This window comes from Mercurialis annua, linkage group LG4 (assembly GCF_937616625.2).
Source record: "Mercurialis annua linkage group LG4, ddMerAnnu1.2, whole genome shotgun sequence".
Taxonomy (NCBI): Eukaryota; Viridiplantae; Streptophyta; class Magnoliopsida; order Malpighiales; family Euphorbiaceae; genus Mercurialis; species Mercurialis annua.
The window spans coordinates 39584291-39610899 of record NC_065573.1 but is presented as its reverse complement, the minus strand read 5'-3'; the positions used below and the strand labels follow the sequence as shown (position 1 = coordinate 39610899).

General features: G+C 29.2%; 3 protein-coding genes and 1 non-coding gene across 4 annotated transcripts; 2 read left to right on the top strand and 2 right to left on the bottom strand.

The window, feature by feature from the left end:
• Positions 1–806: 806 nt before the first annotated feature.
• TRNAF-GAA (transfer RNA phenylalanine (anticodon GAA)) lies at positions 807–879 on the bottom strand. Its single transcript has one exon. It is a non-coding gene; the product is annotated as a tRNA-Phe (tRNA).
• An 11084-nt stretch (positions 880–11963) lies between these two features.
• LOC126676394 (brassinosteroid-responsive RING protein 1-like) lies at positions 11964–12739 on the top strand. The gene has a single exon (XM_050370585.2). It carries the CDS (start codon positions 12053–12055, stop codon positions 12545–12547), a length of 495 nt encoding a protein of 164 aa, XP_050226542.1. The 5' UTR covers positions 11964–12052; the 3' UTR covers positions 12548–12739.
• A 4704-nt stretch (positions 12740–17443) lies between these two features.
• LOC126678777 (uncharacterized) lies at positions 17444–21247 on the bottom strand. Its single transcript, XM_050373680.2, has 8 exons — positions 20878–21247; positions 20756–20777; positions 20130–20186; positions 19958–20039; positions 18790–18885; positions 18570–18694; positions 18114–18132; positions 17444–18015 (listed from the first exon to the last, which is right to left on the bottom strand). Exons 1-8 carry the CDS (start codon positions 20975–20977, stop codon positions 17731–17733), a joined length of 786 nt encoding a protein of 261 aa, XP_050229637.1. The 5' UTR covers positions 20978–21247; the 3' UTR covers positions 17444–17730.
• Positions 21248–23443: 2196 nt separating this feature from the next.
• On the top strand, positions 23444–25439 carry LOC126676723 (uncharacterized). Its single transcript, XM_050370989.2, has 4 exons — positions 23444–24185; positions 24383–24562; positions 24673–24801; positions 25058–25439. The coding sequence occupies exons 1-4, from the start codon at positions 23631–23633 to the stop codon at positions 25178–25180; spliced, it is 987 nt and encodes a 328-aa protein (XP_050226946.1). The 5' UTR covers positions 23444–23630; the 3' UTR covers positions 25181–25439.
• The last annotated feature ends 1170 nt before the right edge of the window (positions 25440–26609 follow it).

The window sequence follows — 26609 nt, the reverse complement described above, 5'->3', positions numbered from 1 at the left end:
TAAATTATTATTACTTATTAAATTATATCTATAATTTATTGATGAAATACTATTATTTATTTAATAAAATTATATTACCATTAAGCGTTACTATGAATCTAAAATTATATTCTTACCATTTTTATATATACGAATTATTATATCATCTATTTCATGGATTTAAAGTCACAAGTTGAACCAAATTGAGGAGTTTATTCTTTTTTTCTATATTATAGTGTACATTTCATCGTAAACTACCACTACTAAACAAAATTATAATTAGAGCTAATTATGATTTATACTATAATTTAATTTAATTATTAAATCTAAAATGCAATTAAATACACTCTTTGTCGAGCTTATATACGAGTTAGTTCACAAACTCTTAATCGAGCTTGTATACGAACTCGTTTACGAACAATTAAAACGAACTCATATACGAGTTGTTATTGAACGTAAACGAGCCGAATACCACTGCGGTCATATTTAGCTCGTTTAAATATATAAACATATTCGCACAAAAGAAACTCAAAATTAAGCTTGAACTCAGCGTGTTTAAGATACAAATGAACATGAACTGATAATCATGGAGAGAGCATCTTGGTTTTTTTACAACCCTCTATTTGGCATATAATTGATATTGAAATATCCAAAGAAAACACTAATGCATCACTGAATCATAACATTAATTTTTAAAAGTTTTTGTCAAGAAGTATTAGCATAATATATATTGACATACTACAATTCACATACGAAATACGTTTAATAGCATATATAATATATTCAAGGGCGAAACTAACCTTTAATCAGAGCAGCAAATAAAAAAATGCGGTGAGCGTGGATCGAACACGCGACCTTCAGATCTTCAGTCTGACGCTCTCCCAACTGAGCTATCCCCGCAATTGATAACTGATGCTGTGTAAAATATTTAACTCGTGAAAATGAAATGACGAACAATTCTCCAATTATGCAGTCTCCATGATTTTGGGCTGGATCATATTGCCAGTGGACATAAGAGAGCTTTAAACTAGAATTCAGTTAGGCATGTGGTTCCATTTATGTAATATTGCAGTCTATTTTGATGGAGTTAAATACCTTTCTGGGCTTAAGCCTTACTGAAAAATGTCTTGCAAAAAGCCTTCAACTTTAAACAAAATGAAATGGGAACTATTAGGTTTGTAGCTAAAGAATGCCATAAACATCACCATTGCTTTTGCTTGAAATACAAAAATTTAAAATTAAAATGATGAAGCAGAGTATAGCCTTAAAATCTGTAAATGTTCCATGTAAAATTACACCTATTTGAGCTCAAATAACCAAATGACGTTTAGAGAATTTTTTAAAAATATTTATTTTTATTACATATGAATATATCTATTATTAACCATCCATATGAATGACAAATATAAATGATCATGGGTCGTGATTGAGCGGGATATGACAACTTTTACATGCAAGTCCAAATCGAGTTCAGACTTAATATTTTCTATCTAACTCCTTGATGCATTAGACTTATACATAATCAAACCGAACTTTCTTTGGAATTTGTATAATAATTTTCTTATATAATTGGGAAGGGGGAGCATTTGTGGGAGGATTTAAACCCACGATCTAGCAATTTGATGCCCAATGTTTATACCATTTGAGTTATAGCTTATTGTTTGTATATTATTTTAATTAAAAATATATTTATCAAAAGTCACTCATAAAAAAATAGAGTTAGGCCGACTTTGATTTGAGCCAAAGTTAAAAAAAAGTATTATGTGTTTAAGTTTAGCCTATCTGGGAGGATTTAATAATTGTGTCACGGTGTTATAAATTTATTGTTCACCTATTTAAATGGAGGTATATTTAATTATTTCAAATCCAGCATGTTTCACTAATTGTGTCCACATTTAAAATTTGAAGATGATACATTTATTTGACGACTTACCACGTGTCAAATTGCATAGTCCATTTATAAATAAGTTGTAATAATCCACTCTATACACAAAAATATTCAATCCATTACAAACATAGTCAAGACTTTTTATTGACTATCTAATAATCCTATATACATAATATATTAATAAATATATAAACATTATAAGCTCATTAATATCATGCAAAAAAATGTAATTATAGCATACATCACATCTGTCAACAACCATAAAACTATTAATGAATACTTGAGGTTGAAATCTAAAAAATTAGTGTTATAATTAAAAATTACGATATCTATTATAAATGTATTAATATATTTAATGTATATATATTTAAATATACTTTTTATGTGTTAAACAACTTTAATTTGTTTAACCTTTTTTATGCGTCTAAATCACTTGATTTGTTTATGATCCGAATTTGTATGAATTGGAAGGACGAAATCACACAAATTCTTTTTTGAGGAGGCTAAATATATAAAAATAATTATATTTTTTTAAAAAAAGGTTTATGGGTGCTTTTATCGAATGCCTCCTCGGACATATAGCCTATGGGCCGAATCTAGAAGATATTTGGCCCTCTGAAAACCTCCGATGACGAGTAACCAGGTACATGAATGTACTCACAAATTAAATTATAGAATAGATTGGAGTGAATCACATGAAAATATAAATGTAAGAATGTCATGGATTGAAAGAGATAAGAGGCAAGACATTGAAGGATGAAGCAAGAGTCACATGGGTTCTAATTTATACATTACAAAATATGTACCATATAGTACATATTTAGAAATAACTATAGGGTAAAATTTAATAGAAATCAGACAATACCCACATGCCCATATGACCCACATTTCTGATTTATGTCTCTCTTTATATCCTTATCTTTTTTCATTTTTTTACTTATTACAATGCTCTCGAAATCTCTCTATCAATTTTCTTGGAGTTTTCCCCTTCTTTTATATATGGATGCGGCCTCTCACTCTCTCTTTTCTCTATCAACAAAATAAAATTGTTTATCCCACACAATGGATGCGACACGTCATTTTTACAACAAGACAATAAGCATTTACGATAAAAAAATCTTTATTTATTTCTTATTTTTTTTTATCATTAAACATTTACACATGGCTAAAGCCTCATTGGTTTGTTACATGAATGACGTGGCGCAACCGTTGTGTTGTATAGTTATTCCTAAAACAATACCTTTCTCACTAAGAGAAATTACTGAAATTTAATTTCTAGTTAACACAAAAGAACACATGAAATGAACTTTTAATTATAGGAGTATATTGCAAGAGCAAGCTTTAAGGTTAAAGCCAAAAGAGACATTTGTTGCAGTTTACATGTTAAAATGTTACCTAGCTAGCTGTAATTTCGTCTTTAATTAATTTATTCTCTGGATTTGCAGGTGTGATTCCAGTACTAAATAGTTCAACACTAGTTAAGCTACTTGTTTAAGGTTAATTATAATTAAACTAGGTTTATAGCTATACCCTTGTATTCTGAACTTCCAAGCTGTAATACCATATTGCATTGTCTCGCTGTCTTTAATTTCTCTTGTTTCTCTTTTAAACATGTCAGTATATTATAGAGTAAAGGGCCAATCTAGTCCTTCCACTTGAGACTTAGGACCAAATAACTCATTTTTATTCATTTTGATTGATTAAGAATAATACTATCTATTTTTGAGTTAATTAAAAATAAAATTGTACAGTACGAACAAGTTTATGGACTAGAATCACCCAATTTTATTCTTAATTGACCAATAAACAAGGGGCGGAATTAGGTATATAGCCTAGGCCCGCAATAAAAAAAATACCCTTCAACGTTTTTTTATTTTTTAAAATATTATTACTTTTATACATTTAGTCCCCTTAAAATCTTTTTTGTATGATTATGTCCCCTCATTTTATAAAAGTTAATTTCGTCCCTGCCTACAAAATAAAGAGTATTATCTTTGATTAATATGCAAATTGAGAATATTGGCTTTAATTGATCAAAATAATGAAAAGTGAGTTTGAGTCGCGAATCCAGTGACATATTTCACCCTTTACTTGCAATTATATGTTAGAGCATTTGAACTCTAGATACATGCGGTTACTTAGATAGTCTATTTTGAAATATATACTGTTTTCATAGTCTCATTAACATTTTTAATCGAAAAATTGTTTAGTATTCATAATTATAAAAAATTGATTGTTTATGTCTTACATTATGAAGTTTTAAAATTATGTTATAATCGCAAAATACGTTAAAATTTAAAAGAATCACAATCCATATAGATGTATGGGTAAACATAAACAATGATTAGCCATTTAATTTCCCACAAAAAGGGAAAAATACGTAATAAAAATTAGGAAAAAAGCACCACATGGTCCTAGTCAGGGCTAAATAGCCAAATTTGGCAATGATGAACATGCTTTCACATGTCAATTTTAAAGCATGACCCAGAAGACCATTTTGCAGTAGCTTTACATTGCAACTTGCTGTTAATTGTCTCATTGCTTGGAATTATTGATAATATATATGTTTGAATTTGATTATTATCGACAATAATTTTTGTTTCAAAGACCATTTCTGACAAGCAAAGTTGGATTCAATTTCAAAATTTATTTAGCTTTATTATAGACAGCTTCTGATTCTTAGTTAGACTTAATGGCAAGCAATTTCTGATTCTTCTAAAGTTTAATTATCTATTATTATTTGTGTTTTTTTGGAGCTAATGGAGTACAATTGTACAAATTCATGGGTTAATTTTCTTATCAAATTATACATTCAATATACCCAATTACCCAGGTAATAAATAATATGGCAAAATTTATCAATAAGTTCTCGTACTATTAGAGATGGCAAGTAGCGATCAAAAGAAAAAAATATATAAATATGTATTAATGAGTCTGTTAGTCCATGTGGAAATTTCGTTCATATAAAGACTAAGAAAAAAAAACAACAATAGAAGGACAGCTTACTAATAAAATGAAGTACAAGAGTGTTTTAATATAAAAAGTGACAGTATAAAGATTTAATAATGAATTTTGCCTTTTATATTTTATATATGTACTGTTTTTTTTTTATATTTATATTTAACCGGCTAAACCAATAATAGAATCAATTAAAATGGTTGAATTATGAATCGATTGCTAAATCTGTTCAATTTTAAAATAATATTTAAAGATAATTTGCCATGAACTTTCGGTTGATCAATGTTGGGTTTAGCTGGCCTACCTGTAAATCTCATCCTAATAATAATTCCAAATGCCAGTAAGCTTAAGCCGTACAATACATTTCATTTCTATGCCTCATTTGAATTATGTCCATCTCTAATCATTTAAAAATTTAAAAGCTAAAAAACTATATAATATAGATGAAATGTCTAAACTTGAATATAATTATCTATCTTTGACTATGTCTCTGTTACATTTATATATAAATCTTTGATCCTCAATTAATACTTTAATTGAAGAATTCAAACTTTCTCATCAGTCATATGCATTTATAAACATAGAAGAGATATGGATTACATGTAGGGTTTCATATAAAAACAAAAACCTTAATTAATCAATTCAAAAACAAAGCTTATTATAATTCAAATTTAAGACGAACGTACATGGGAAGAATATAAATATATAATTATACATATAATGTTTTTTAAGAGGTATATAAAATGTTAATTCATAGGCAAATAAGATAAAATGATTCTATATATTCATATAATTGTGGACAAATTAATAAGTGTCTTTTAAAAATCAATTATTTACACACAAAAAAAAGAAATCGATAAAATAAAATTATTTAATTTTCATGATAAATTGTTCATAATTGAAGAAAAATTTTATCTGTCTAAATTTTAAAATTATAAATATTATTAATAAAATAATTGCTTCTTAGACTTCAAATTCAGAGTCAACTTGTTGCGATATTAAATCTATAAAAAAATTATTCAAATGTAAAACAATTTATTATAAAAATAACATAAAATATTGAATTGTATCTTATTAAATTTATTAGGCTACTAATTTTTAATGTTAGCCATTGAAATTTGTAAAATTGACGAACTAGATTGCTAATATTATTAAAAAATATTATTGCTAATTTAGTCATAGCTATGAATAAATAAAATTAATTTATCGTCACAGATGAATAATATATAGTTGAATAAAGAAAAAGGACAAAGTTATATAAATAGTGATTTTTTAAAAAAAAATGTTATTTAGTGTTTTTTTATCAATCTAGCGTCCGGAAAATTCATAGAGCGTTAATATAATATTTTTAAAATGATTGTGATGGTGATTGAGACTCAAAAGTATTGATAGAAAGACAAGAAAAGGGACAAGGGAGGTGGTGAGGAGTAAGAGGTCCGCCCCTAGCGGTCTAGGGCTGGGCCATGGTGGGTGTGGTGGCGACACTAGTGGTGGGGCCTTACGTGTCGCGGCTGTATTGGACAAATGTCAGTATAAGGTGGTGGCAATGTAAGACCATGCCCTAACCCATCTTCTTCACTAGGCCTCACCATATGTCTCCCAACTCCAACACCACCACCTTCTATCATTCTTACCCCTCAACCTTAGGGCATATATTTTTATGTCAATTTTAAGTCCTATCTCGTTATCTCTATTGATTTGACGTTTAATTTCTTATATTTTGAAAATTAATATACTCATAAAAATAATTTTAAAATTTTAAAATAATTTGTATTATGTGATAAGAGTCGAATTCAAATGAAACAGAAAGTAAAGATAATTATATGTAGAACTGAAAAAAATAAAAAAGATAATCGCTTTTTAGTTGTTAGTCATTGATTATTTCTAATTGCTTCGTTATCATTTATAACTATGAATGTGTATTTAGTTCGAACCGAACCGAATCAAATTAGAATTTTAATTATTCTGAAATTTAACCAAGTTGGATTTATTAGGATTTATAGAATTCAAACCAAAGTAATTGGTTTGGTTGGTTTATCATATCAAAATAAACCATTTCAAAATTGTAATTAATTTGGTTTTTTAATTTTTGCATGTTCTATTTATGAAATTATTTTGTACTTTTAATTATTTTTACACTTTTCTCCAACCTCACCCTCTTCTTTTAGTTTTTGGTTAGGTCACTAAGTTTAGCTATCACTAAACTAAATTGATGCTTAATTTCAATAATAAAATAATAACAATAACAATAATAAAATAGTTGTAATCTCTAAACAAGTTTAAATTAAGAAAAATACTATAAAATCCTTCACATTTGATATAATTCACACTTTATTCCCTCTTATTTAAAAACTTAACCTATTACTTCCGTCAATATTTTAGTCCCTCCATCCATTTTAGTGTTAGTCAATGAAGTCAAAGAATTTATGGATAAATTAATTATCAAATTTAAGGGACAAGTGAGGGGTGAAATCGTTGAGAAAAACAAAAGTGAGGGACTATATAGTTCCGTTAAATTCGTTGACTAACATCTAAAATTGATGGAAAAATTAAATCGTTGACAAAAACAAAAATGAAAGGCTATATAGTTTAATTTTCAAACAAAAAGAATTAAACTGTGAATTATGTTAAATATGAGGGGTCTCATAGTCATTTGCTTTTAAATTAAATATATAAACATTTAGAAAATTAAAATAAAAGACCTCCAAAAGACATAAAAGAAATGTAGTCGTTGAAGATAATTGATCAGCGTTATCTGGGTGATAGAATGGATTGGTGAATTATGTTTTGTTGCTTTCATTTTGATAAAGTACTAAATAATTAGTAGTCTAGAAAAAGAAATATCATAACCACCTCACTTTAGACCTTTTTGAGAAAATATTAGTCTCTTACAATTTAAATATTTTGTAAACTTATCACTAAATTATTTGCAAAAAAAACGTCTATTTCTTCTAATTAATGGGGACCAGTGCAAAATTATTAATTATTAATAATATATATAAAATAGACAGTACATTTATTTAAAATATATTGATTAAATATTAATTCATTTAACACATTAATGAAGAAATACAAATAAAAATAAATAATTATCCACCTTAAATTATGGATAGCTTCGCCTCAGAATGAAATTTAAATTCTTTCAATGTTCAATACATGAGAAAAATAAGTTAAAATTAAATAGCATAGCCTTTTTATTTTGTTTGATAAATTATAAAATTTTAAATTAATATTATTTGTATTATAATTTTCATTCTGTTAATTTAATATAATTATACTATGGAGTGTTTGGAGAATTTTTTAGATAAACCAAATTCATTATACAGTGTTATAAATCATTGTGTCACACATGTTATTAATTAACATAATAACCAATTATTGAATATCCCATTATTTTTAGTTAAAATATCATCAATCAATGTGATATTTATTGATTGGTTATCACATTAATTAATGACACGCGTCTCACAACAAATAGATATTTTATATTTTTATGTGGCGAATTAGGTTTATATAAATATTTTTCAAGTGTTTAACATTAAATTTTAGAAAAATGTATTTCTGTTTTTTTTTAAAAAAAATTCTGTCTAGTAAAAAGAAATAAATACTTAGGCATTAATAATTCACAAAATGTTTTTTACCCGAATAGGAAAAATATGTTTAAGGGCCCTCTAAACCTTATCATTATGGCTTAATAGACACCTACATGGCATTTTGTGAGATATAATGTCCACGATTTTAGTCTATTAACCACAACTTAATTTAAGATCATATATTCACGTGACCATATCTCCTTTATTTATATATTATTATTTATATTGTCCACATTGCATTAATTTATAGTGCATTACATATAATTATTATATAGGGTTAATTACATATAAAATCACCACTTTTACACAAAATTGCAAAAATAACACGACCTTTAAAACGTGGCAATTCAGAGCACCACCTTTCATTTATTTTCAAAAACAACATGGACACATTTTTAATGGCATTTTTGCTGATGTGGCATGACACGTGGCACTCCCATCGGGTGTCCAAGTCAGCAAAATTTTATATAAAAACGTGTCCATGTTATTTTTGAAAAGAAATGAAAGGTGATGCCCTGAATTGACACGTTTTAAAAGTCGTGTTATTTTTGAAAATTCGTGTAAAGGTGATGATTTTATATGTAATTAACCCTATTATATATACACAACTAATTTGCCGTTGATCCTTTAATTTGCAAGTATTAAAATTTGTAAATTGTTGCTATAATATCACTGGATATTGTGATGAGCGAGTAACAAATTACAATTTGTGTTACTTCTTCTACCTCAACGTATACATATGAAATCAAACATATTATGAAATTTGCGTAGCGGAACGATCGAAACAATAACTTATAAAAGAACAAAGAATTTTGTAGATTATAATTCGAATAAAAATAATAAACAAATAGAGATGATAAAAAATCAACCACATAAAAATATAAAAATTTGAAAAACTTTTCAGAGCAGCCACATAGAATTTCATTTGCATTAAACCAATGATATGATAACCTAGAGTTAATAAGTTTATATACAAAAACTCTAATTTAAAAGCAATTACATATTTGTCCATATTTTTATCCAATGGGAATAATGTTCCATGGCCCTGGCATTACAAATATACTAAACAAATAAAATCCTAATCGAAGTAAGCCAAAAATTCAGCTAATGACCGAACCTCCAAACCGGATTACTGGGCAGAAAGGCCACATATCCAGTTCACTCTTGCCCAAAAAACTAATTCTGCCAGTGGATAAAGTTATAGATCCGGTTAAGGCATAGAGGCTCCAAATACTAATTAGAAAACTCTAGTAAAACTAATATAAAACTAATATGACTTTTGACATTAAAAAAAAAAACATTGACGAATCCAATTGTCTATATGAAGTCATTTGATATTTTGAGATTATATAAAAATTCGATGATATGTTGGATCGAGAGACAAATAATAAAATTAAAACATATTTTATATAAAAGCAAATATTTATATTAACTTAATATTTGATGGATTAGTTATAACATAAATTATGGCATGGCATAGTCAGAAATATTATCAAGGGGAATACTGTAAGAAATTTAGTTGACGAATTCTTCATACCACTTATGGCGGAATTTCAAATCAGGACTTTTATCCAAAAAATATTTACGTTTCCATTTAACTTATACCGAAACGAGCGCACATGCCTGCCCATGTGAGTGTCAAAATAGTGACATTATAATGTACATATTTTGACGTTTATGTAATTATATTTTATCAAAAAAGTATTTGATATCTCAAATTATAAAATATTTAAAGTATATATTTAAAAGTTTCAAAATTAAAATATATATTAAAACTATAAAACACGCTATAAGATTAATAATTATAATTAATGTAATTTAATAACTTATTCATAAAAAATTAATAACTTAAAGTGGGATTTGTTTATATGAGGAAGAAAGAATGAGTGAGATATGAAACTATTAATTTGTCTCAAAAACCATTTGATGTGTTAGTGGGATGTCCATTAAATAGAGGGACAATGACACCATGATGTGTGAGGGGCACCATATAAATCACTCCATTATCACTTAAATTTGATTTTGTTGTTTGTATAATGTTTTAGCTTGTGTTTGTTGCCTATTGAGAAGAGTGATTGGTAGAACCATTGCCCACTTCATGTCTAGGACATTTCAATATTGCAAGTCTCCATTTTGGCCCATTGCTTCATAATTGACTTTATCCTTAATATTATTATCCATCTATTTTTTTTCATACTTTATGGTAAATAAATACACCATTTGGATTGATAACTTTTAAATTAATAAAATTTTATAATTCAATAGACATTCATCGTCTGATGAAAAAAATTTACTAACAATTGCACCCTCGTAAATCCCACTTCTAAGTGAAAAAATTAAAATAAATTATTCTTTTCTAAAATAATGGATTATTTTAAAATTTATTATTATGGTTTAAAATCTATTAATTTCACATTTTATAAATTATTGTAAAATCTATAAATTTTAAAATGTTTCCATCTAAAATGTGCCAAAGTAATTTTGTTGATTTATCATGTATTTTTTTTGTTATTGTATCCCAATATTTGAATTGTATAGTATCATACCATTGATGCCAAAGAAAAGAAATTCTACACGGTTCATTTTAAAGATCCGTTTCAAGCTCAATTAATGTATGTAAATATTAAACGTGTTTAATATAAATAGAACTTGAGCCATAACTAGATAGAAGATGCAATGTATTATGAGCTAAATATTTTTGTTTCATATACTAATATTATAAAACTCATTGTCATATGCACCGTGTAGAACTAATTAGGCACAATATATTACTACTATGTATTAAATTGATTATGCAATAATTGAAATCGTATACTTCAGTCCTAATTTGACGAGTAAGACGACTTATTTTCAGAATATAAATGTACTAAATTCAAATTATTGTCTTGGTAGATATAAGAGGATGGTTTACCATAAAATTAAATTAGCATTGTAAAAGTTTACATTTACATATTCATGGAGGATTTTGACAAATTGGAAACAGGTTCAACTGGATTTGATTTTTATAATTGCAACTTTAAATTTAGTCAGGGCAAATTCAAAACTGAAATTTATTTCTCAAATTTCATTTATAAAATTTACACGGATTTAATTTTATTATTTTCTGGATATATATATATAAAAATTAAACTAAATAAAAATTTAAACTGGTACATAAAAATACATATTCAAATTTGGATCGTACTTGACGAAAATATGAATATTCAAACACAGTTTAAACACGCACGTCGACGCGATATAATAATTACTAAATAATTGAAAAATTTATTATAAATTTTAACTAATTCAATTCCACATCTTCCTTTTACCAAAAAATGTTAAAAAATATTTTTTTTTCTAAAACGATTTTTTTTTCCGAATGATAAAAACAATTTCTTAAAAAAGTGCTTTTGTTACAACAATGAACAAACATTAACCAACCTGTAAAAAGCACAGGAATAAGACAGCAGTAAAATTCATAACTTCTCTTCACTTTTGGTAATTAAGTCATCATCATCAATCATTTTTAACCTCACCAAGCTCCTATATATAAATATAATTATATATATAGCCCTACCCATCTCCTCTCCCATATCCCTCTCTCTGCAACACTTAATTATCCCACACCATTTCTCAAAACCCGAACCGTAAAGCCATGGGTTTCCCAATCGGGTATACAGAGCTACTGCTACCAAAGCTACTAATTCACACACTTTCCTTTCTGGGTTTCATCAGAAAACTAATCAACACTCTTTTTCGGATTCTGGGTCTTCCTGATTTTCTCGAACCGGATATTTCTTGGCCCGAAACACCGTCTCGGATGCCCGAATTCTACTCCGTTTCCGCCGTTCTTATCCGTGAGATTCTCCCCGTTGTTAAGTTTTCCGATCTGGTGGACCCGCCGGATAGCTGCGCCGTTTGTTTAGTTGAGTTTGAAGATCAGGATGAGATCAGACGGCTCACGAATTGTCGGCATATTTTCCATAAGAGCTGTTTGGATAAATGGGTCGGGTATGATCAGAAAACTTGCCCACTGTGTCGGACTCCGGTTATTCCTGAAGATATGCAAGAGGCGTTTAATGAAAGATTATGGGCTGCTTCTGGTATTCCTGATTTTTATGGGGACTATTCTCAAATTAACGCTTTATAATTTTCTTTTTCTTCTTTTTTTAGATTCAAGAATTATCAAAACGAAAAATCTTGCCTTATTTTTGAGGTGGTTTAAGGTTGAATGATGTGTGTAAATATACACAAAAAATGAGTAAAAATGTAAGAGAAAATTAGATGATTTTGTATAGTTTCTTGAGTTATTGAGCTTAAAATTTCAATCTCATTTTATTTCTTTTGCCTTTTCTAGTTAATTCATTTAATTTCTTATTATCATTCTTAGAATTAAAGTGAATTTCTATGGGGAAGGGGGTTTATGAATTATGATTGAAGTTGTTAATTTAAAAATAATAATTTAGATTATAATTTTGGATTATAGATTGCTAAGCTAATGATGTTGGATCACCCCCACCAATAATCTCTAATTAACTCTTTTATTATATAGTATGAATATTTCAATTCCTCATTTTAACTTGTCTAGAGAACTATGCATATTTAAACAATACTCACTATCTCACTCTATATTCTACTTTTTATTAAAAATATATTTTACTTGTTCAATAAAATGTGAATGTCCCTACAAAAACACATAATTATATGCAAGTTATTTTTTCACTCATTCATTGCATTTGATGAGAGATGAGTTGGCTTCTAAACAAATTTAGGAAAGGAGGATGAAATTGAGAAATATTGACTTTTTGATCTTATTAAAAGGTTGGTTGATGAAGTTTTTGGACATACATAATTTTTTTTTTGCATTAACAATTAAACATAAGTTAACACTATATAATAGTAATTGTGTAGTTTTCTTCTAGTATAGTAGTTAGATTTTTCAACTATTAATGTTTATTACAACGGGGCATTACTAATTTGTTGTTATAGATTTAGACAAAATTGAAGTCTTTCTTCACATAATGCTCTTTTATTTTCATTTCAAAATTAGGGCTACCAAAAATATTTTGGATTTGTATATACCTAAAATTGCAGAGTTGGTCTCTTTTATTTTCATTTCAAAATTAGGGCTACCAAAAATATTTTGGATTTGTATATACCTAAAATTGCAGAGTAGTAACCAACGGGGGTTGGTGCAAGTGGTAAGCGGCTTGTTATCACTTAAACACGGTCTCGGGTTCGAGTCTTGTGAATGCAAAATATTCCCATTGAAAGACTCACCCACCATGCCAGGTGTCCGACGCGGGCCGGATCCGGACTCGTCAGGGCGAAGTCCTGGAAACCGGATGGGCTTACAAAAAAAATAAAAAATTGCAGAGTAGTAGCAAATGCATATATTAGTCTTTTCTGTTTTTTATGAATTTTTTTAATGTGAACATAATTCATTATATATTATTATAATTTTTTTATTAAACGCATGATATGTGGTGTTATTAAAAAACAATAATTAAAAGATCTTCAATTGATGTGCTATGCCTTCCTTTTAAGCAAAGTCTTAGAATTTAATCATCTTTATAATATGAACACAGAATTGGTTTTGATATATCTTTTCTGCTTCTTTGTGTTCTGGTATTGAATTTTATAGAGTTTAAATTGAAGTTATTTTTTCTTTCTTGGCTATTAAGAAAAAAAATCATGTATGGAAAATAAAGAAAGTTTTGTATTTGACACAAAGCACATAATTTAGCTTTATGGTGGAGCAGTCTTTTTTTTTTATCTTCTCTTTATGTTTTCTTTTCCTTTCATTTCACACCATCTTTACTGAATTTATTTTCTTTCTTGAAAAATATTTAAAAATCAATTTATCCTCTAAATTTAAGTATTAATTTTATCATAAATTATCCTTCTACATTTATCAATTTAGATTAATTAACTTTCTTTTTATCATTTAGTTCCATTTAGTTTGAAAATCAAAAATTTGGACCAATCCATATATACATAACTATAATTAATTGATCATGAAGTGAATATTAATAACAATGCAAAATGTAAACAACTAATTGTTGACTCTTAATAGGGACTATTATAAGAATGTCCTAAGAAGTATCCTTTTTCCGATAAACATAAATTAACCAAAATAGATGGTAAGATTATTCATGTGTGTCAAAATTGGTCAAGAAGAGACAAAACATATTAATCAGAACTTTCTAATAAATTTTCCATTCAAAAAAGTTATGTTTGCTTGCCGTGAAAATTAATATTAAGGTTATACTTAACAAGTATGATAATTTAATATAATATGCATCGGATTAATATAACTATAAATTAACGAAAGTTAATTAGCTGATATAATAGTTTAATCTATACATACTCCCCTTTTAAAAGTTAGGTACAAGCAAAATGATCATTTCCATTCCACTTGGCAAGCTAAGAATGCCGTACACGATTTAATTATATTAATCACTTAATTGATGATTATTAATATGTAATTTTTTATATATTTAATTCTTACACTTCAAAATGAGGAGTACATAGATAATTGTTAGTTGTCTTTTATAATGAGGAACGTTCGATTAATTTTCTAAATTGTAAGGCTAAACCTATAGTAATAAACAAATTAGGAGAAACAAGTGGAATAAAATCAACCAAAGTGACATGGTCAAGCCACTTTCTTATGTTAAACAATGTCAAATTTATTCCTTTATATTTTTTATTTTTTTTTCTTACTTCATTTTTTTTATTTGGTTCTTATATATTTATATAAAGTCCTTCTATTAATAAAAGTGTGAAATGGTGCATTTTTAAGATCAAATAAAACTGTTTTTAAAAATATAAAAACTAAATAAAGAATTAAAAAAATTCATAAAACTGTTTTCAAAAGTATTTCGATCAAATAAAAGAACAAAAATACCTAAAAAAAGGTAAAGATAAATAAAAAGTACAAAAACCTTAAGTTAAACAAACCACTGATAATATATTGCTGAGTGCTTTCAATATTATTTCTTTTAAATTAGTAATTTTTTTTGTTATAAAAGTGTATTGAACGAGTGTGTCTATACATAACCAATTATATAACGAACTATTATATACTAATAAGACCAAAAATATATTTCAAATTTAGTGACATGATTTACCATTTTGATTCTACAAGTATCATTTGCACATTTTGCTATATTTATGTGATAACATGGCAACACAATTTAAGCATATATGAGACATATTTTTATTTTTAGTACGCCAATGATTTTTAAAGTTTCAGTTATAACTGACACAAAACATATATGTTTGACATCTTTTTGGTGTTTTAATCAATATTAAATTTTAAATAAAAATAAAATTTAAACGGTAAAATAGCATATTTTAAATATTACCTCTAGCATGTCTCTACATTTAATCAAAAAGTTATTTTTATTATTATTCACATTAAATCACATACAAGAACTCTTTAAAATATTTCGAAATGGGTATTGTCATGAATTTTCTTTCAAGCATTGTTTAAGCCTGTTATGTTTGCTAAGATTATGGTTAAGGCAGTTGAAAATTAGGGTTTAGGTAGTAACTAAATATGGATAAGCTACTATGGTTGGTTGCATCATATCATCATGGATTAGTTGAAGATATGACGACAAGGCTGCTTAATTCCACATTTCTAGATGGGTTGGTTGGAGTTAGAATCATGCAATTTTTTTTCTCTCTCTACAAAAAAAAACATCTAGCTTCTCTTTAAAACCAAAATTTCATTTTCCAGTGGTGAGCCCATGAGCCGGCCTTCAACTGAAAATTCACCATTTCATCACCCATATGTTTAATTTCTCGTTTTATCATAGTTTTATTTTAATAAATTGCTCCGCTTGCGGAGATTTAATGGATTTTAATGTGTTTTGATGATAGTAATTAACACTATTTGCATCGGGTCTTTTGCATAAAGTTGTTTAGTGTTCGTTCGAATTTCATATTCAAATTTCATAGCAAATTGAGTTTATGATCCAATCATTTAAGTATATTTGACACAAAACAAGTTAAAAATGGAAGTACTGGGGATATAAATGATGCTTAGAATTCTCAACACTTAAACTCTGTGGTTTATTGACGCTGTTAAAATTTCATTCTTAAATTCTATTTTTTGTTGTTGTTTGTGTTTCTTTTGTTTTTTCATTTTATTATCACAGTTATTTACAATGTATATTAGTATATTATATCTTTTGGCAAAAAAAAAACTATACCCTTTCTCAAAAATTTCTCCAATCACGCATGATTAGGGTTGATCATTCACTCGGTCACACCGTTCTATTTCAGTTAATTCCAGTTAAATTTTTACATTATTCAATTATTTCAGTTCAATCCGTAAAAAAAGGTTCAGTTCTATTACGGTTAAACAAATTTAAAAAATTAAAATTATCCAACTTAACTGAATCTTTTATATGTTCTTTTATTTGTTATCCTTTACTCTGTGTGTGTGTGTCTATATATATATATATATATATATATATATATATATATATATATATAAAACCAATTTGTTCAATGTCAATTTTTCATTTTAATTAATTTTAATTCAAATTAATAATAAAATCAGTTTGATTAAAGAGATAAAATAAATAAATTACTTAATTTTAACTAAATTGATCAATTCTTAATCAAACCGATCATTTGCTCACCATATTAGAAAAAAGCAAACTAAACTAAGATATCCTCTCATTTAACACAAATATGTGGTTGGTTTAAATAAACTTATAATTTTATAAAATTCATTTGAAAATAAATATAGATGTGCTTGATTTATTTAAATATTTTTCTGGTAACTATTATTTTTTAATTTCATAGAATCAGTAATATTTAAATCAAATGAATTACTAAATAAATTTATTTGCAAATGAAATGGATTCTATAGTAGAATTGAACCAAACATAACGTAAACAAACAATTAATAGTGTATCATTGTTCTCGTAAATATCCTTGCTAACTTAATCTTCGGAGTGAGCCTTCATTCTAACATAGTCTCTTAAAGCTCATACCATAAAATAAAAACTTTAAAGAATCGCCAACAAGAACAGTAAGTGCAGTTCCTCATTACTCATAAGGTTTGCAAATGCAAGAAATATAAATGTACGAGAGCTACGATCAAGTATCAGTTTTCAGTTGTTATAACACACATAAAAATAAAATCAAAGCACACACGAATTTTGTACTGTATATTTACCTCTCATGTTAAATAAACCGAAGAGCTCAATCCCACTCAATACACGACTTATAAATTTGGAGTTCATCAACATCAAATCATAAGCATCGCGTACTCTAAAATTCTCTTTTAGGGTATTCATCATGGCGAAAAGATCACTTAGGGTAGCCGGAAGGTGGATAACCGGGTGGCGGGTAATTGGACGAAGCTGGATAACCGGGTGGCGGGTAATTGGACGGAGGAGGATAACCAGTCGCGGGGTAGCCTTGAGCCTGAGGAGGTGGATAACCATAGGGTTGTCCGTATGCTGTTTGAGGTGCATAACCAACAGAGGGAGGAATCGGCTGATCAATGCGAGACATCTGCTGAGGGGGTGGTACTGCCATCACTTGAGGCCCAAATTTTCCATCTCGTTTGTCCATCTCGACCTTATGTTGCGTCTGTATACACCAAAGTTAGCATACCATAACATGAAATTAAATCCCATAATGAAATAGTAATTTCCCAATTTAAGCCGTTTGTTGAATCATATTGGTACCTGCATGCAGGCGCAGACCCTGCACAGAGAACAGATGAAATCAGTAAGATGGTCATAAGCCGGGTTAAATATTTTTGCAGTTACTGAACTAAGTTACAGGTTTTTTACACTTCGATTAGCATTTTTTTTTATTTTGGTATTACCCAACTTCTATTTTCCCAAATCGGGAGGTTGTTATCACAATTATGACCAATAATTGCTTATGTGACATCAGAAAAGTTAGGTGCCGCGTAATTTTCCTTTGGCCAGATAAGCGATAATTTGCCTGAATTCACTATAAGCTTTAAGCTCCCTTTGTTGAAAAATGGAAGTTGAGTTACAAAAATATAAAAAATAAAGCGATGGTAACCGAATTGTACAAAGCCTACAGTTTAGCAACTGCAAGAAATTTTTACCCGTCACAAGCCACCTTGACTAAAGAATATCCGGAAAAAAAGAAAAGGATGTTGCACTTACGTGCAATACACCATATCAGCCAAACACGAAAGCAACTGAGAAGCCTCGGAAATTTCCTCACTTCCAACAATCATTGCAACAATGGAGAATATGCATGCAATTTGTTGGAGACAAAACATAAAACCCTGTAGCGGAAGGAGGATGCTTATAATTAATCAATCACAATACAAGAACAAGTACAATATGAGAGAGAACAAGATAGATAAGGAAAGTGTCATACAATGATGCAGTTATCACATTGTGTTGTCTGGATGTTAAATTCATCCTGTAACAGAAATCGGGTAGAGGCCACTGAATTTCCAAAGCAAAGGAATACCTGTGAACACAAATACAATAATCAGCAAACAGAGAAGCAGTCTCTACCGTTGGAATATCTTATACAGAGCAACTATGAGAACTGCATAACATTTTAAATGATTGTAAAAATCCTTTATAAAAGTAAAGGATTCTGCTCCTACAAAAATAATGAGGAAGAAGAGACATTTCTGGCTAAAAGGCCAGCTATAACCTAAACCACATTGTTTCTCTAAGTTGAAAAATCTGGCAATGCCAAATCAAACAGCTCCAAAATTATTTCAGCAGAGTGTAGAACCATCTGAAAATTATTTGGAAGAAATATTTTTTTCTCCTCACAGAATAAATCTACCCAATCCTTGAGAAGCTTGTAACGAAAACATGATTAACAAGTATTAAAAACATCTCCATCCTGAACTCTCTCGAGAACAATTGTATATGACACTGTGTGGTTTAGGCTTTATCAAAACAGTTGTCAAGAAAGGGCAATCTGAATTGAACATGTTCACTAGCAGTCCACTATATACATTGTATTCAAGTGGTAAATGATTTGAAGATCATGTCAAGCAAAAGTTACTATGATTATAAAAAACTGCACATCCATTTAAATCCCCTTCATAATATGCCAACTAGACTCGAAGAAGAGACAAGATATAGCCCCCTTTAGTTTCTATCAGTTCAGAAGCATATAACTGCTGAAATTTATCCATTGTCTCCTCCAAGCCATTTGATTGTTTTGTCACTTGATCAATATATTTTATGGTAGCTTTCCTGAATTGGATGGCAATGGGCCTAATACCATTGTCAGTAATCAAACATTTCAAATTCAAAATTGAAATGCTATAACTAGCAAGAGATATAAATCTGATTTGTCACAAAATACTGGTCCAATGGAAGGGTTCACAAAGCAAAATTTATCCATAAGCGTAGTTACTATAGCTTGCTGCAACTTCTAAAAGTATTCCTGATATCCTTTTTCAGGATTTCATTTGAGAACATGTTCTTTTGGAAATTTTCTCAAGATAAATCACAGTCTCTATGCATACATGTACTAACATCATGACGACAAATAAAAAATTAGATTCACTTCATACCTCTGTGGCAAGGCAAAATTCCGGGCACCTACTTTCACCACACCTGCCACTACAGGGCATATAACCAGCACAGCAGACATACCTATAACAAACAACAAAAAGTTTATTCCAAGAGATGTTAAAAGAAACATGTATAAAGAAAAACTGAACGACAGTAAATAATTTCAATTACCTTGTCATATCATTGTAAAGAGCTCGTTTACGGAGTAAGTAAGACACACATGGTCCACTACAGAAAACATAAGAATATTAGGTGCATTGAGATGAAGATAAATGCCATCTCATATTCAAGAATTTATTGATGCATTATGATATATACAAATACAATGATACATCTAGCAGTCATATCATACGACAGCACAATCATTAAAATAGCACCGCAAAATCTACATGATAATTCCTCTAAAACAAAGTGAAGCATCCATATAAACCGCATGTGGCGAGTTTATGGGAAATGTAGTGCTATTATAGCAACAAAAATAGAACGAAAAATGCATCAGAAATGTGCATTCTGCAGCATAGTTTCCCTGATAGATCATTAGTCCTAGACATCAGAAATTAGCCCTAACTTATTTCTCCCCCAAAATCTAATCGATAACAATCAACAAATTTTAATAACATCCATGTCATCAATCATAGTCAAAAGCAAGTCAAAATACAATGATTTTTGAAACAGAACAACAAATTTAACACTCAATAAACAAAAACATAAATTGAGGGATGTTTAGTACACAAAAAAATTAACCAGATCTACATTGCAAAATAAATGAACAGTAATAGGTCTGCAAGAGTACTTACCACCAAAACGAAAAGCAGCAATCTGCACCAAACTCCAAAAATTCCAAAAAGGGGATTAATCAATTAAATATATATTATTCTAACGATAAAATTAGAGAAACAAAAATAAAAAAAAAAGTTACATGGAGTGTCAGCTTGGATGGTTCGCATGAGATCAGTGTGCCAGACATTCCTGTAATTCTGACGGAGCTGCATCTTGTCGAGATGCGCTTGAGAAGCCATGCTTAGGTTACGATTTTTTTGCAGGCAACTCGAATGTTGATGAGAAGTAAATTAAATGGAGACCCACTTCAAAGAAAAAGGCGGAGATGGAGTCTTGTTGACTTTTAGGTTGGAGTTTCTTAGTGATCGCTTTTATAAGAAACAAACACAAGAGCTAGAATTCTTCTAAGCAAAGGCGTCCACTTTCGACGGCAATTACAAAACTGTACAAACTTTGAGTACTGGACATATAATGGAGTTTCAAACCGTTGCTGAACAAAATTAACTTAGCGGCCAGTAAAAACCGAATCAAATCCGAAAACTAAACCGATCTGGACCGAAAAAATTATGGAATAAGTGGTTAAAATGATTTGGTTTGGTTTTAAATTTTAAAAAACTGTAATTTTTGGTTCTTGTTTTATTTTAGAAACCAAACTTTCAATTTAACATACTAAAATTATTATTCATAGGGACTTTATTACAAATTAATATTAAATCATCACAAATAATTCTTATATATAATTTTAATGATGATAATGAAAAGTGTATATTTTTCCGTTTACATCAAACCAAACCAAAAATTTTGTAAACCAAACTAAAAATGTTTGGTTTTTAATTTTATGGAAATAGTTCTGTTTGGTTTCGAAAATTTGCACACTAAATTAACTGAACCGAACCATAATCAACCCCAACTCTGCTAATTATTACTCTCTCTGTATTTGAGTTACAGAACAACTTCAATTTATTTAATTATTGAGAAAGAAAAATTTATAGGAAAAAACAGTTTTAATAAACTGTTGGAATCGTTATACATTTGAATAATACTTAACTATTTATGATATTTTTATTAAATAAACAATTTAAAATAACTTGTAAAATTTATATAAAATTATTTTAATTTAATTAAAAAAATTAGTTCAGTTTTGACTGAACCGACCACGCCACTGCAAATATCCTTGTAACAACATTAGGCTTTAGCCTTTGGTGAGAACGTGAGCTGTCAAATTAGGTGGATCTGAGGTAAGAAAGGCTGAACTGAAGCCCATTTCATGACTTGCTATATGAGACGACTCGGACCCATTGATTTCTACTTCAAATATTTGCTGGGTTTGGGTGGATTCAAGTCAGGCTCAACTGAGATTGAAATTTTAAAGGGCTTTTTCAAAAATCCCTCACTTATTTAACTTTTTTTTTATAAAAATACCTATTTTTGATAATTTATTAATAGATAATTGATAACTCATTTATAAATTAGAGTTAAAAAAGATATATTGACAAAAAAATTAAAAAATGAGATATAGTGGTAATTTCTTTAATTTTAAATATATTAAGTTCGGCTGAAAGTTCAACATATATATCAAATATATGAGGATTCAGGCCAGATTTATTGGAGATCTATATAATTTTTTTATCAGAAATAACATTGTAAACATATAAAAGGAGTGTCTTACTTTAGAAATGTGCAATTTTTTTTATTTGAATTTTTGCCTCTTCTTTTATACTCCCTCAGTCCCACTTAAGAAGGGACATATCCCTTTTACACATAAATTAAGAAAATAATAATTACTCTTAACTTTTCTTATTTTACCCCTATTAATTATTGTCTTGTAGTTTGTGTGTAGAGTATTAGTTTTAATTAAAGAAAGAGAAAATGAGGGTATAAAAGAGAATTCCTTGTAAAATGGCACAAAAACCATGATTTGACCTTCTTATGTGGAACAAAAAAATTTGAGATATGCCCCTTCTTAAATGGGACGGAGGGAGTAACAAAAAAAAATTCAAATTTGATGAAATATGTATTCAAACCCGGTTTAAATAAATTAAGCCTAGACAGGCCGAGTGGGTACTGAGTCCAATAATCAGCTCTAGTTTTATAATAGAAAATCCGCCGGCTCACTTAGAAAAATTATGAGTAAATTACTATGACACCCCTCACATTTAATATAATTCATAGTTTAGTCCCTCTTATTTGAAAAATTGAACTATATAGCACCTCACTTTTGTTTTTGTCAAAAATTTAGTCATTCCATCCATTTTGGATGTTAGTTAACAAAGTCAACGAAACTATATGCTCTTTTTTTTTTCTCAACAATTTCACCCCACTTTTATTTTTGTCAACAATTCCATCTCTCAGTTTTGATAGTTAATTTACCCATAAGTCTTTTGACTTCGTTGACTAACACTAAAAATAGATGGAGGGACTAAACTGTCGACGGAAGCAAAAATGAGGGGCCACATAGTTTAGTTTTTAAATAGGAATGACTAAAATGTGAATTATGTCAAATGTGAGGAGTTTTATAGTAATTTACTCAAAAAGTATTCATTAGTTGATGCATTTGATTGGTCATAATTAAAATTAAATATTCAAATAGTGAAGTAATAGAATTATCAAGTACAATCATGGAGCCTTTTCCAATTAAAGAAAAGTATAAGGGCAAATCTGAAAAGAACCTTGCTTTATAAGCACATAGATGAAGTGGTTCAGTCTCTCCTTATGTCTGGACTTTCAAAATCTCCATTGCTAGAGAGAAAGACACCAAAAATTGACATGTCTTTGTCTTATAGCTAACAAAACCCAAGTGTCATTTCTCCTGTTTCATTACCAAAATTACCCTCAAAACACCCTTAAAATCAGCTTCTGTTTTTTAGTTTTTTGAACTGAGCTAAAAATAAAATGTCTTCTGATCTTTATTTTTATGAAAGCTCATTGTACCACCATTCAAGCCCAGAAATGGTCTCTTCTGAAAATGACTTTTTATTATTTTCTGACCCTTTTTCACCCTTTTATGACTCTTCTTCAACTGAAATCTTTCAAGATTTTTCAAACCCAATTCATAATTCTTTAGACAATTTCACCCCTACCAACACCATTCTATCATCCTCTCCTCCAAGTCACCAGCTTGAGAATTTATCTCTTCATCAAACAACAGCCCAATTGCAGCAGCCACTTGAAAATGCTTCAAATTTGGATGTTTTAGGAGTCAAAAATGAAGAATTTCAAATGGGGGTTGACTCTAATTATAATGACAAATGGGTGTCAAAGATTATTCAGAGAAGTTACAGCAGTAATTCATTTGAAGGCAAATCTGATTTTCTTTTTCAACCTTATTTTGACACTCTGTTAGAGTCTTCATCATCAAATTTTCATCAAAACCAGACGTTCAGCCCACCAGAAAGTTCATTTCTTGCTAATCATATGAGAAGAGTTTGCAGCACTGGAGATTTACAAGTAAGAATTCCAAAACCCCTGTTTTCTGATGACTTGACATGACATGGAACGACGGACATATTGTGCTAAAACATGCGCTAACTGATTAGCAGATTGTCTTAAAAAAAATAAAGATAAATTTAAAAATTGTTTCGACTTCGATAACTCCCCTGTTTCTTAATTAGTATCCATTTTAATCATAATTTTGGATGCTGTAGAATGTAAGAACAGCACATTTAGCGACACAAAGATCATTTTCAAGTCCTTTAGCGACAGAGAGTTCGTTTACAGAGGAAGCAAATTTTAGAGTGGGCAAATACAGTGCTGAAGAGAGAAAAGATAGGATTTCTAAGTATAAAGCTAAGCGTAATCAGAGAAACTTCACCAAGACAATTAAGGTATAGTGTAATCTTAATAATATGTGGTTAAGATTAATCTTCTGAGTAATGGTAAATAATAATTAATGCGTTTCTGCCATTTTTGTTGTGTTTCTGTTCGAACTTTAAAGTATGCATGTAGGAAAACACTAGCGGACAACAGGCCTCGTATACGTGGAAGATTCGCGCGTAATGATGAAACTGGTGAGATTCCCAAAGCTGCATGCCCTAACAGACATGAAGACGAAGATGAGCTATGGGTATCTTCATTTATTTTTGCTGTTACATTTTCCAGTTTCTTGTTTTTTTCTTTTATTACAAGCTAATTAGCACCTACACTTTATTTAATTAACGTGTCCCATTTTGAAAGCGTTTCAGATATAAAACTTCATTTTTACATGGAAAATTTTAAAATAGCATTTTGTTGTGCCCGTGTCCGTACTACCTAGATTACAAGTTTTATGCTAGATAATGCAGGTGATAATAATATTGTATTTCTGTGTTTTCTTTTTGTAGTTTGATGGAGTTAATGGAGAAGAAGAAGATGGTGGAAATGGAAATAGAGGAGGAGAAGAATTAGCAGCAGGAGATTTTGTTACTACTTATGGTCAAGCTCAGTTTCATTATTACAGTTATTGAAAGTTGGTGGAAGATTACTTAGTATTTATTTTAGAATTAAATTAAATAAAAAATTATTCATAGAACAAAAAGATTTATTCGTGCTACAATTGTAATAAGCAGGAATAGCCGAATAAAAAAATGAAAAAAAGTAAGGATAAAGTAGAGGTCGACTGATAAAATGACTGAAGAGAGAGAATTAATTAAAAAGACGAAGATTGTAACGGAATGATAAGAGCTTCTTTAATTTTACTTAATTAGAGGTTTTGATTTCGAATCCTGAGATTGAGGCAACATTAAAAATATTTCGAGAAAGCTCTAGAAAGCTTTAGACCTGACTGGTCTGAATTTACTGAAACAGTAATTTTGAATATCGAACAGTACATGTACCAAAAAAGAAAAAATTGGAAACAACCGACATAGGGAGGCGGCCGCCCACCTCCCCTTAGTTCAGCCCTTGTAGGTAGTTGTAGTTTTAGCAGTTAGATCTTTGGTAGGGTCGTCTTCAATGTATTTTATTTCCTTGCTTTTACTGTTTAGTGTAATCATTTTGCTTATGAATGTATATGGTACAAAATAATGACTAATTACTGAGGCAAAAAATTAGTGGACATTTGAATACAATATCTAGCGATCCCCTTGTAGTGGAGTTCTGTTGATTACTAATTGCAATGTCTTAGTTAATAAAAAAAAGTTAATGTGTTAATCAGGGACAAAAGTGGACACTGGCGGTTTTATGACTTTTTTCTTCCGGTAGTTTAAACTTATTTTTTAGTTCACTTTTAACTATCCGGCATCCCAAATTTAACCTTCTTCGGATTGGAGTCTATTCTAATCTAAGAATTAACCGAATAAATACCGAAAGGATTAATTAATTGTATATATAACAATGTCCTCAACCATGCACAAGTAACAAAATACGTAAATTTGGTCCGAGTGTAAGAATATGAAGTCTAATTTTGCAATAAGATACATATTAATGTGGTTAGTTTTGTGTTAATCCGGTGACCAGCGAGTAAAAGCATTCCAATTTGATGAAGTGGATGCAGAAATTAGTGGAACTGGATGCCAATATTTGTAGTATATTTTGTACAGCTTAAAGGACAACTTTTTGTTCAACTTTAACATCATCATTTGAATTATAGATGCTTATGCACATATACTTGAGAGCAACTTGCAAATTGCTCTTAACAATGAAAAATTGAGGAATGTACTTTGTAGACGAATGCCCTAATCAAAAACTAAGAGAGAGATGTAACAGGAAAAAAACACCAATGACGGAATCAGTTAGCGCAATGAAATAATTCGAAGAGAAATTATGTTCAAAAGACCAAACAAACTCGTGAAAATAACTAGTGAATCACGGATAGAGCGGTGGCCGCTCCCTTTTGGCACTCCATGAAGCAAATAAGAAAATCCCAAAATATGGGTGAGCAAAAACGATCATTTC